This window comes from Rhinoraja longicauda, chromosome 21 (assembly GCF_053455715.1).
Source record: "Rhinoraja longicauda isolate Sanriku21f chromosome 21, sRhiLon1.1, whole genome shotgun sequence".
NCBI lineage: Eukaryota > Metazoa > Chordata > Chondrichthyes > Rajiformes > Arhynchobatidae > Rhinoraja > Rhinoraja longicauda.
The window spans coordinates 13831731-13845574 of NC_135973.1; the positions used below are offsets into that span (position 1 = coordinate 13831731).

At 40.2% G+C, this 13844-nt stretch overlaps 1 protein-coding gene across 2 annotated transcripts in view; it reads left to right on the forward strand.

Annotated features, from left to right (window-relative positions):
• The window catches only part of ern2 (endoplasmic reticulum to nucleus signaling 2), a 65419-nt gene that overhangs the window by 6436 nt on the left and 45139 nt on the right, over positions 1-13844 (forward strand). For both annotated transcript variants that reach the window (XM_078417795.1, XM_078417796.1), the window contains exon 2: positions 10196-10310. In XM_078417795.1, the coding sequence (XP_078273921.1) occupies positions 10196-10310 (115 nt within the window). The remainder of the gene's footprint in view (positions 1-10195; positions 10311-13844) is intronic.

The window sequence follows — 13844 nt, forward strand, 5'->3', positions numbered from 1 at the left end:
CTTCTCTGCCAACCTGCCTGTCCTTTCTATAGGACGCATAACCCTGAATATTTAATTCCCAGTCCCGATCCTCCTGCATCCATGTCTCTGTAATCCCCACAATGTCATATCTACCAATCTCTAACTGAGCCTCAAGCTCATCCACTTTACTTCTTATACTTCGCGCATTCATATATAATACTTCTAAACCATTACTCACCTCGCCTTTATGTGGGGGAAAAAGTAAGTCAATCATCGAGTAAAATTGTTCCACAGTTAATATATTGGGACAAATGAAATTTCAAATTCTGCTCTTTAACCAAAAGTAGTTCAGTTATTTAATAAGGTATACGTTTTATTAAATAAGATATAGTCAAGTTAGTAAATTAAGCTAAAATTATAATGTTATTTGATTTTTGAGCTTGGTAACAACTACATTTATTATTATCTTTAATTGCTCAGAAATTGTGCAAAAACCTGACTATAGATAGCAGTAAGAAAGAATTGTATGCTGTGTGACTGGAGTCAAGTATCAAGTCAATTATCAGCTGTTGTTCAGTGGGAGCATTCTCATCTCTGGGTCAGGAAATCATGGTTCTAGTTCCATTTTGTAGACTTGAGTATGAAGCACACACTTTGAGGATCCAATGCACTGAGGTGTGGTTTTTCACTTGAAATGTTAAGCCAAATAAGGTTTAGGACCTGCTTGCATTACAGCTCTTTGTGTTCTCGAGTGATGAATGAGTCTACGGGATCTGTAGACTGCCAGAGGAGTTTGGGTGAAGCTTGATGGGATGTGTGGCTCAATTGACTGAATTTTTGCATCTCTTTCAGTTGTTTGAGCTTGGCATCCATGCATTCCCTGACGGAGAGGTTCACAGTGCTTTCAGCTTTATCTTTGCACTCCAAAAGTACTTCATTTTTTGTAACATGCTTGGGTTTGTGAGAAGTGTTATGTAAGCATATGGCATAACAAGATACATGTGCTAGATTCCTAACTATTACTGAATCAGCAAAGGTTGTATCATGATCTGGTAGATTGAATGGTAATTTTTCATTATATCCACCCTTCAGATTCATTGAGAGTTATTATGGAATTGAACTCTCAACCTTTAAGTTGCTAGACCAGTAAAAATGTTCTGCACTACAGTACTCATTGTTCACTGGTGATCTGCACTATTGTATTCCATGTATTTCACGACAATAGAGAACTCATAAATGGGAAACCATCTGATTTGGTAATATGGTCTCATACAATGGATAGTCCAAGAACTGTATGTATTTGTGAGTCAATCAGTTCTTAATGCAAATGTCAATTACATAGACAGATAGTAGGTGTGTTATTAGCTAGCATGAAATTAATCCAAGCATCTGTGAAGTCCATTATTTTTGTGTGATACTAAACAAAATAATCCTAGGATTTACCTATCTAATGAGTTAGGAGCAGCACTTTTTCAGAAGTAATAAAACCCGAGTTAAAAAAAACCTTTCTAGATTGTGCAATAAAATGAAGAAACCAAGCATTCTACTGTGTCTGATCTTGACTCAGATGTTAGCGGTTTATACGTAGCATTTCTATATAGTATGGGATGATGAAATAAAAGCAAGAGATTCACCCTACAGTATCGCATGGATAGTATGACATGGTTTTGAAAAAAAGCATGGAATTCAGGCCTGCATACCATCTCAGTTATGCTGTGGATTCTAACAGTATTAGTGGACAATCTTGTGAATTGGTCAAAGATTAAATTAAGGTCCCCACTGCTCTCTTAGATTGATGTAACACACTCTGGTACAATTGAGATGAACAGAGGAATTAGTGATTTAAAATTGAAGATTCCAAGTGAATAATGTCTCTTAACTTTATCACAAACAACATGTAACATTCCTTCTGCATTCAACTTCGCTGTTTATCTAGTCAAGAGTGTTTTATTGTCATATGTCACTGAACATTAGCAAATTGCAGTTTGTGACATCGGCGAGACCAGAGCGTAAACTCGGCGACTATTTCGCTGAACACTTGCGCTCAGTCTGCCAAGGCCTACCAGATCTCCCGGATGCTAACCATTTTCACTCCCCTTCCATTCCCATACTGACTTTTCTATCCTGGGCCTCCTCCATTGCCAGAGTGAGGCCACAGGCAAACTGAAGGAACAAAACTTCATATTCTGTAAGAAAATAACTGCAGATGCTGGTACAAATCGAAGGTATTTATTCACAAAATGCTGGAGCAACTCAGCAGGTCAGGCAGCATCTCAGGAGAGAAGGAATGGGTGACATTTCGGGTCGAGACCCTTCTTCAGACTGATGTCAGGGGGGCGGGACAAAGGAAGGATATAGGTGGAGAAAGGAAGATAGAGGGAGAACTTGGAAGGGGGAGGGGAAGAGATGGACAGAGGAACTATCTAAAGTTGGAGATCAATGTTCATACCGCTGGGCTGCAAGCTGCCCAAGCGAAATATGAGGTGCTGTTCCTCCAATTTCCGGTGGGCCTCACTATGGCACTGGAGGAGGCCCATGACAGAAAGGTCAGACTGGGAGTGGGAGGGGGAGTTGAAGTGCTCAGCCACCGGGAGATCAGATTGGTTAAGGCGGACTGAGCGAAGGTGTTGAGCGAAACGATCGCTGAGCCTGCGTTTGGTTCATATTCTGCTCGGGTAGCTACAACCGAATATATGGACATCAATCTCTCCAATTTTCAGTAACCTCTAATGACTCGCTTCTATTTCTCTTCTCCCCCTTCACCCACATTCCTTCCTCTGGCTTCACAATTCGCAATGTTTCAACTCTTTTGTCTCATACCTTCTGTTTTAATCTCTAGCCTTTGTCCAACCATCTTCCTATCAAACACCTCCCTTCATCTGTGTTCACCTATTACCTGCTATGCTTTGTCCTGAACTTGGAGGTGGGGGCGGTGGGGGGGGAGAGAGAAGAGACCGATTGGGCAGGGCAACGGGAGAAGTAGGCAGTGGTGGTCAACAAGGTGGTGGATAAAGCCACCACCGACAGCTAGAAACAGCAGCAGGTGAGAGGGGCTTGTTGGTGCACCTTGCGAGTCAGGAGTGGGGTCAGAAGCCGGGGCTCGGAAAATGGCTGGAGAGATGGTAGGGGCCGTGAGTCGGCAGGTCATTCCATTCACATTCAATTTACATTTTCTATTTGTTTTATTTAAGTTTCTGGCACTCCATGGTGCATTAGAAACACGTGAAGGGTGTCATAATCGGGCCAGGAATGTACTGTTGTTTCATTATCACATGACCTTTGTTGGCCTGGAGAAACGGATAATCCAGAAAGATTCTGGAACCAAGGGTGCCGGAAAATCAGTGTTCAACCTGTAATGATATATTATTTTATTTACAAGGAAAAACTGCAAGAAAAAAGTTTTATTTATGAGTCTATATTACAACTGAATTGTTATAAAAGCCACTTTAGTTTTTCCTGCATTCTTTTGGAGAGTCATACAGCATGGAAACAGGCCCTACGGCTCATCTTGTTCATGCCAACTGAGCTGGTACCATTTGCCTATGTTTGGTGTATGTCCCTCTAAATCTTTCCTATCCATATGTCTCAAAATGACTTTTGAATGATATAATTATATCTGCCTTTACAGCTTCCTCTGGCAGATCGTTCCATATATGCATCACACTGTGTGATGAAATTGCCCCTCGGGTCTCTTTTAAATCTTTCCCCTCTCACCTTAAACCTCTGTCCTCTAGTTTTGGACTCTACGCTGGGAAAAAAACTGTGACCACTCATCTTATCTGCACTTCCTCATGATTTTGTAATGGTTCTAGATCTTGTTTAGGAAAGAAAATCAAAATTCGACATTCCAGCATTGTCTATATGTGGCTCCATAGCAACCATAGTATCTTTGATTATTAAGAGTTTTCTGAAAAATTCAAAGCTATTCAGTTGGAATTTAAATGAAGACTGATTACAACAGTTTTATGCTATGAATTCTTTTTTTAAAAACCATCAAGATTGTCTCTTTGTACATCATCTGAATTCCAGTGAGTTTTGTTTTCTGGTGCAGCCCTTGCAGTGAACACTCCTTGTTCCACTGTTCTTGTCATTTACTCCAGATCTATCATCATGCAAGTCGGAGTCTATGTGACTCTTTCATATTACACACAAGAACAGGATTATGCATTTCAGTGCCTTGCATCTATTTCTCTATTTAGTGAGATTAAGGCAGATCTGCATCCCAAATCATTATTTCTGTTACGTCGAGCACAAACACAGATACAGATCTAATATTTAAAATTATTAATTGTGGTGTCATCTGCAGCATTTTGTGGGAGGGGGCTCCATTATTTCCGTGTGTTTTTTATGGAATCATGTTTCAAATCATGAATGATCAGGTTCTTAAATTACTTTCTCTTGCAAAGACTATGTAACCATTGGATTATGTTTCTTCAAACAGTTATTTACAGAATCCTAAATCTCTCATTCAGGTTATCCCATTGCTTCTCATTTCAAGACATTGCAACCTATATTTATGCAATCACATAATATAATCCAAGGGCCTTGGTGTCATTTGGTGAATCTGCCTGAATTTCTTCCAAAACCATTATATCCCTCCAAAGGTGCAATACCAAGAATCAGTGTAAGTGTAGCAACACTTTTTCCCTCGCAAATTCTAGTCCTCTAGTTTTAAAATGTAACATTCCATTAGTTTTATTCATTTTGTTTTAATTTGTCCAGTATATTTTAATGATAAATGTACTTGGAACCTAAAATTCTTTGAAACTCCTGTTCTCAGCTTGAAACCAATAAATATTGAGAATTCATTCCAATGTAACACAAATAACAGATGAGATCCCGGTTCAGATCCTTTTCACATTCCTCTTGGTTTACATATCATTTCCCTACAATTTCTTTATTACTTCCTCAAAATATTCAATGAGACATGACCCACCTTTTATAAATCCACATTGGCACTCTATTCAACTGATATTTTACTAACTACTTAGTCAACATATCCTAAATCATAGATTCAAATAGCTTCTCAAACAACTGCCCTAAAACTTGCAGCTCTTTAGTTTCCTAGTTTGTCTGTTTATTGCATCAACCTTAACAGCTGGGTTTTCAGATCTTAAATTATCTTTGTGATCTTCAGTAAAAAAACAATAATCACATTAGTTAGGGAATAATTTTATTTTATTATATTTAATCTTAAAATATGACAGAAATTAGTTCTGATGTCAGTTTCAAAGTTCGCAAAGTTCAAATAATCAAACATTAAGTCAGCAGACAGCAGTGAATGCATATAATTTTGCATCAAAAGATTAGTTTTCAAATATTTCTTTCTGAAAATAGTGTTAAATCTTGTTAAATTGTGAGGGAATTGTTTAAAATATAAGTTTACATGACCTCAACCCTGAAAGTAGTACTAAGAATTTTTGTCATTGAGCCAGGTGAGGGTGTGGTACATTGCAAATCCTGTTCTTTCAGGAGATTGATATTTCTCTAATAATTAAAAGGGCACTGTAAAAGTTGTTCTTATTTATTGACATTTTTCATTTCTCTGAGAGTGCCATTTCAATTATTATTGAGTTTGATTTCACATTAGACTTAAACACATTGCTATTGCTACAGTACAAATCTTATGATGAATGATATATCAGAATAAAATTATGAACTGGTGAGAATGGCTTTAAGCTGCACAATATACTAAAAGTTCTGCTGTGAGAGGTAGTCTAGCACTATGTGTAGAAAAGAACTGCAGATGCTGGTTTAAATCGAAGGTAGACACAAAATGCTGGAGTAACTCAGCGGGTCAGGCAGCATCTCGGGAGAGAAGGAATGGGTGACGTTATGGGTCGAGAAGCCTGAAGAAGATTTCAAGAGATAGCTAGATAGAGCTCTTAAAGATAGCGGAGTCAGGGGGTATGGGAAGAAGGCAGGAACGGGGTACTGATTGAGAATGATCAGCTATGATCACATTGAATGGTGGTGCTGGCTCGAAGGGCCTAATGGCCTATCCTGCACCTATTGACAATGACAATCCTGCACCTATTGTCTATTGTCTAACTTGCTGAGTTCCTCCAACATTTTGTGTCAACCTTTAGTCTAGTACTAGACCAAGTGGACCCGTTGAGCCCAACCCTCTCCTGCATTGATGCAGCACCCTCTCCTCCCCCCTACCCCTCCCCTCTCCCCCTCTCCTCCCCCTCCCCCTCTCCTCCTCCCCTGCTCCCCTTCCCTCCCCTCCTCCCCGCTCCCCCCTCCCTCCCCCCCTCCACCTTCCTCCCCTCCCCCCTTCTCTTCCCCACCTTCCCCTCCCCCCACTCCATCCCCCTCAACCCCCCTTATCCCTCTCTCCCTCCCTTCCCCCTCCCTCCCTAGGACATAGATTTAAACTTTAAAATGTGAATAACTTTAAATATATAAGACTGATTTCAATGAAACTTCTTCCATTAGCACGAAAGGGACGACGGTGGGCCTAAAATTGTCGTGCTATCATGTACCATTTTGGCTGTAGTTCAGGAACGAACAAACAATCAAATGAGTTTTAGTATATAGATTATATTTAGTTTAATTCATTCTTCAAACGAGATAAATTTATGGTATCGTTTAGGCAGTGTTTCAGGTGTTCATAATAATTGTTGCACAATCCTAGCAATAGAAGCTAACATTACACTCACAATTACCTTCTTTATAGGTGTTGTGAGTCATAGTCGTCACTAGTCAGCGGCCAAAGGTAACGTGGATTTTATCAGGAAGAGTTTGAAGAATATTTATGTGACACGTGCACTGGATATGAACCGGAACAATAAAATTAGTTGCTACAGCTTTGCAAACACATTAGACTGAACAACAACAAAGAAATACAATACATTATCATTTATCCTAAGTAAACTAGACAATGATAATACACAAATCATAATAGTGCAAACTTTGCAGTGGTTAGTCGGGGTGTATAGGGTGGTTAAAGAACCTCATGATTTATGGTAAGAAGCTGTTTAGAACCAGGGAGCAATGGTTCTCAGGCTCCTGAACTTCCTTTGTCATGGTGGTTCCTGTGAGAAAAGAGCATGGCTGGGATAGTGTGGGTATTTGATGATATTAGGTGCCTTCTTGAGACAGCTTCATGTAGATCATGTCAATGTTGGGGAGGGCATTACCTGTGATGAGCCAGGCAATGTCCACCACCTTCTGCAGTCTTCTTCGTTCTAGAGAGTTTGAATTTCCGAACCAAGCCATAATGCAACCAAGCAGTATGTTCTTCACGGTACACCTGCTGAAGTTTGATGAAGTACTCAGCGACATACCGATTTTCCTCAAACTTTGAAGGAAGTACAGTATATAATTTCCGTAGTACTGTACGATTACTCATTTACATTAGAAACAAGCCGGCAATGGTGGCGGCGCTTACCCAGAGGACCACGCGCCACAGAAAGTGCCCCAGCGGTGAGATAGAGCTCAAGCAGGCAATGGCAGCGGTGCTTACCTAGAAAGTCGTGCACTTCAGAAAGTGCCCCAGACGTCACTGAGATGGTTAATACTCTCAGTGAGTTATTTCGGGATGAGGATGGTGATTCCGACTTGCATAAAATCTGACTTACGTAAGCGTTCACAGAACCTGACCCTTATGTAAGTAAGGAGTGCCTGTACTGTACAGGTTTTCATGAGAGACATTTTTCGTTAATTGGCATCTCATTGAATATGAAATAAGAGTGATTATAATGGGCTATTGTATTCCACATTCTGGAACACACAGGCTGTTACTACATTAGTAGATCCCAATTGTGTTGCACTTGCTAAAAGGGGCACTGGTACATTCTTGCCAACAATGGCAGCAAACACTAATGAAATACTAGTTGGGGGTGTGATACTGAATTACATAAAGGCAAATGAAAACACTAGTAACTATTACATAGGGACTGAAAGCTGCATTATATTCTTGGTTTTTGAATTTTCAAGCAATCGTTTCATGAAGCAGTTATCTGAGGCTGCTGAAGTTATGATTCCACTCTACGTTGCCCTTGCATTTGGGTTTAAAAATACCTAATCACACATGTTTAGCATTAATGGAAATTGCACTAAATTCTCCAGAGTATTATATATTTTTAGGAATTTAAACAATTAATCTGACAGGTAATGTCATAACGTGTAGGAAGAAACTGCAGATGCTGGTTTAAACTGAAGATAGACAGAAAATGCTGGACTAACTCAGCAGGACAGGCAGCATCTCTGGCGAGAAGGAATAGGTGACTTTTGGACCGAGACCCTTCTTCAGTCTGGAGTCAGGGGAAAGGGAAACGAAAGATATAGATGATGAAGCAGAGAGATATAGAACAAATGAATTAATGATATCCAAAAAAGTGGCGATGATAAAGGAAATAAGCCATTGCTAGCTGTTTGCTAGGTGAGAACAAGAAGCTCGTGCAACTTGGGTGGGGGAGGGATGGAGAGAGAGGGAGTACTGGGGTTACTTGAAGTTAGAGAAATCAAAAATCATACCACTGAGTTGTAAGTTGCCCAAGTGAAATGTGAGATGCTGTTCCTCCAATTTGCGTTTAGCCTCACTCTGGCAATGGAGGAGGCCTAGGACTGAAAGGTCAGCGTGAGAATGGAAAGGGCAATTAAGGTGTTTGGCAACCGGGAGATCAGGTAGCTCCAGGCTTACCTGTGATGCTGCTTCCTTCCTTTGATTATTTCACTAGTTTAGTTTAGTTTATTGTCACGTGTACGAGGTACAGTGAAAAGCTTTTGATGTGTGCTAACCACCCAAGACTATACATGATTACAGTCGAGCCATCCAGTATGTTCAGATATATGATAAAGGGAATAATGTTTAGTGCAAGATAAAGTCCAGTAAAGTCCAATTATAGATAGACCAAGGGCCTCCAATGAGGTAGATAGTAGTTCAGGACTGCTCTCTAATTGAGCCATCCAGAGTGTACAGGTTCATGATAAAGGGAATAACATGCAAGATAAAGTCCAGTAAAGTCCGATTAAAGATAGTCAAGAGACTCCAATGAGATAAATAGTAGCTCAGGACCGCACTCCGTTTGTTGATTGGATGGTTCATTTGCCTAATAACAGCTGGGAAGAAACTGTCCTTGAATCTAGAGGTGTGTGTTTTCACATTTGTACCTCTTGCCTGATGGAAAAGGGGAGCAGAGGGAGTGGCCGCAGTGAGACTGGTCCTTGATTATGCTGGCAGCCTTGCCGAGGCTGCGTGAGGTGTAGATGTAGTCAATGGAAGGATTTGTGTAATGGTCTGGGCTGTGACCACAATTCTTTGCAATTTCGAAGATAGACACTTAATGCTGGAGTAACTCAGTGGGATTGCAGTCTTGGATGGAGCTGTTCCCAAACCATGCTGTGATGCAAACCGATAAAATGCTTTCTACAGCAATTCTGTGTAATACTAATACTTGCTGTCAAGGTTGTATGTAAACAGTGGTGATTTGCTCAAATAACTAATGGGTAGTACCATACATTTGTAATATATAACTGGATTTGGGAAATAAGGAAGGTGGAATGGGATGTTACGCCAAGAAGAAAAGGAAAATATTATTGAAGCAAGACCAATGTCAAACAGCTATAGAGATGCTCCCCTACTTATGTCCTGTAGACCCATAGGTAAATCAGAAGTTACAAAGCCGGAGTCGGAAGTACTATTGTGCATGTGTAAATTTACTTTATATGTACTATACTGTACAGCAGACACTTTATAAAGAATTAAAAATTGAATGCCATATTAGGAATAACGAATTAAAATGATTTAATGAATTTTAATTTTACGATACAGTAAATTCATTAGAGATAAGGAATGAAAAATGATTTTAAAAGTTGTATAGTAATGGCAATTACCTTAAAACTAACATCATCCAAGTTTGCTGTTGGTGAAAAGACTGAAAATATCCTATTATCATCATAATCATTTACTTGTAAACCACAATGCTATTTATTTCTGACCCCTAGCTCATTAGCTGTATCATTAATCAAAAGATTCTGGGTAGATTCTATGCCCCATAAGTAATTGTCCTGCAATAAGAAGGAAATTGTGTCACTTTTAAAACAAAATGTATAAATCACTGGTATGCAGTGGTGCTTCTGCAAGTTTCTATTGTTCATTCGTTATAATCATGTTTCTTTTGTAGGTCCCTTCTGATGGCTGGACAAAGATAGATATGCATTTGCATTTTGATTTACTATTTTCCCCTTTTAAATTGTGATAATAATTGCCTTTGTGTTTTATCAGTGTGCTGCCAGTTCAGTGACTCTCCCAGAAACCCTGCTGTTCATATCCACTCTTGACGGGAATCTGCATGCTGTCAGTAAACGGACTGGGGAGATCAAATGGACCTTAAAAGAAGGTGAAACTCTTTCTTAAGTTAAAGTAACATATTGAAAGCCAAACAATATGCCCTTAAGGTGTTTCCATATTTTAACTTAAATCTCAGATGTGTTGTTTTTGAGTGTTTCTAATTAATAGCAAACTTTTCTCCATTCCCTATTACTTTTTGAGACTTTGACCCCGTGTTATCTCAGGACCGTGGGTGAAATAGCTTAATGGAAAACTGCTGGTCTTGTCGTATATACTTGCCTTATTGCAAACTCAGTCTTACTTCAATTAATTTCTCTCATTGTAAATAACATTGTCTGGCACAATGAGACTCTTCCGCATTGGGGTTTAGATATTTTGTTGGGCAGTATAAAGGGTTACATGAAGAGGGATTAAGGAACAATATGATATGGATATTGCAATGGCATTCTTTTCAGAAGCAAAACTATATTTCAGATTGCACCTTCTGGGCCTGGGCTAATACAGAACAATAGATCTTGTGAAAATCCTTCTCACTGGCAGCCGAGGTCATCCATGAGCTAATCTTTTCTTTTAAAAAGTCACTTGTGGAGGAGTGGTGATGGTTTTGTTAAGGTTTTAATATATTGAATTTTTCGCTGGTTGAAAATTAACAACATTTGGTGTAAAATAAATAATCACATGATCTTTAGTTACAGAATTTACTTAACAAAACAAGAAGCATGCATGTGGACTGGCCCATTCCACAGTGAGCAAACATGGACTCTTTTGCATTATTAATTTCATATATTTGGGTCCTGGGTTCTACATGTATCTCCAGTTGCCTTCAAACTGAGGTTCTTAATATCTGCTGCCCTTCCCCAATGCTAACCTACCCCCTACTCCTACACCACTTCAAACACCACCCTCCCATCTGAGCTCCCATCGTCTTCCACAGTATTCCTCAGTGCCCACTGCCCTCAGAGCCTAGATTTGATTCCAGTCTTAATCCCCGTCAGGTCTTTACCATCTCCGCGACCTCTTCTTCTCCAATACAGAATTGTCTGTCCTCAGCAGAGGCCTTACCTTTGTACCCCTATGTCCACAGCGCAACCATTTCCAATGCTGTCATGACGTCAAGCTTTTCTTCCATCACTTCAGGCCGATTTGTCTGGCAAGAATCCATGCCTCCCAGTGAGGACCCCTTCTCCCATCTCCAATTTTTCTCCTCTTCATGGACCCCCCCTGCCAGCCTTCAACCTTCTTTAGACCTTTTTTGTTACCGTGGTCCTTATCTTTCACGCCACCATCCACAGCATCCATCGCATCATTCTCCAAGAATTCAGCCAGCATCATCGTGATCCAATCACCAGTCACATCTTCCCTTTGCGCTTTTCATACAGACTGCTCCCTCTGCATTTTTGGTTTACTCATCCCTTCCTACCCAAATCACCTTCTCCCCAGTACTTTCACCTGCAACCACAGGAGATCTAACACATGTCCCTGCACCTCCACTCTCACTTCCATCCTAGGACTCCAGCAATCGTTCCAGGTAAGACAGAGGTTCAGGTGCACATCTTCTAAAGTCATGCTGAATGTGATGCTTCCAGTGGGCCCTCCTTTACATCGATGAGACCAAGCATTCTGCTTCAACGGAATCTCCATTCCAATCCCCAAGAAAAATAAAGTGACTACCACCCAGTAGCTCTAACATTAACCATTATTAAGTACTTTGAATAATTGGTAGTACCCCACATCTGTGTCTGTCTTCCAGGCAAGCTTAACCCTTGCAATTTGCATTCAGGGAAAATAGTTTGATGGAGGATGCCATCTTTCTTGCACTACGTTCAACTCTGAATCATCTTTACAATAAATCCACTTATGTCAGGATGTTATTCATTGACTAGCTCAGCCTTCAACACCATAAAACGTAATCAGATAATCTTTAAGCTTTTGGACCTTGGCCTTGGGGCCTCCATATGGAACTGGTTTCTGGATATCTTCACCAACAGACCCCAGTTGGCTAGAATTGACCATAACATTTCTTTCAACATTTCTAACTGCTGCCCTTCAGTGTTTTGTGCTCAGTCCCTTGCTCTATTCCCTGTATACACATAGCTGCATGGCTAAGTACAACGCTAACTCGATCATTAAGTTTGCAAATTATACCACTGTTGTTGGCTGATCAACAACAACATTGAGATGAAGTACAGGAAACAGATTGAGAAACTTTTATTACAGTGTGTCAGCCGGAGTACCCACTGCGTAATGTCAACATAATGAAAGAGTTGCCCGTTGACCTAAGGAAGCAAGGGAGTGAACACAACCATATCCTCATCGATGGAGCTGGTGTAGAGAAGTCAACAGTTTCCAGTTCCCAGGCATTCATATCACCAGCAACCTAACCTGGTCCCTTCACATTGATGCGATGATCAAGAAAGCAACTGCGAATTTCCTTTCTTAGAAGTCTCAAACAATTCAGCATGTCTATAAAAATTATTTCAAGCTTCTACAGATATTCTGGAGAAAGCATTCAGACAGGATGCATCTCAGCCTGATATGACAACTACTGTGCTCTTGAAAGCCTAAATCTGCAGAGAGTAGTGAACATCTGCAGCCCAATCCATCATAGACTCGTCACCTCCTTTCATCCAGTCCATCTTCACTGTTCATTGCATCAGGAAGGCTGGAAATATTTAGGAGTATGTCTGCCATCCTGGATATTCTCTTTTCTTTCTTCTACCTTCTGGAAGAAGGTACAGGAGCTTGAAAGCTTGGATGTCCAGACTTAAGAACAGCTTCTCACGCAGTGCTGTCAGATTTTTAAACCAATCAATCATCTGTTTTACACTCTCCAGAGATGCTGCAGCGTATTCTTACTCGTAAATCTTCCTCTTTTGGTTATTCCATTGTTATTCTTTAAAGTTTTTTCTCAATTACTTTGGATTGCACTATAATCTTGCACAATTATGCTGTATTGCACTCATGCTTATATATTTTTTGTTGTGTTAATTATTACTGTTTGTACACTGTTATTCTGTGAACTTTATGTGAACAAGGAATTTTATTGCACTGCGTATATCTGAGTAGGAATATTTGGATTCTTAGAATCCTAAAACTTTCACTTGTGTTTCTTTGTGGACATGTTGGCAAACATAAAATGTTTGGCAAGTGAGTGCATATCTTACCACGTCTCCAGTGCTAATTAACTGTGAGCGGCACGGTGACACAGTGGTAGAGTTGCTGTCTTACAGTGCCAGAGACTCTGGTCTGATCCTGACTATGGGTGCTGTCTGTATGGAGTTTGTATGTTCTCCCTGTGATCTGGGTGCGTTTTCCCTCGGAGCTCCGGTTTCCTCCCACACTCCAATGACGTACAGGTTTATGGGATAATTGGCTTGGTTAAATTGTAAATCATCTTTAAGTTGTAGGATAGTGTTAATGTTCAGGGATTTCTGGTTGGTGAGGACTCAGTGGGCCGAAGGGCCTGTTTCCGCGCTGTATCTAAACTAAACTAAATTAAACTAAACCGACAAAATTAATCTCAATCTGCTTGGATAGATAGAATATAGCTCTGTCTTTTCAAATCTAAACTTGCCGCGATGGA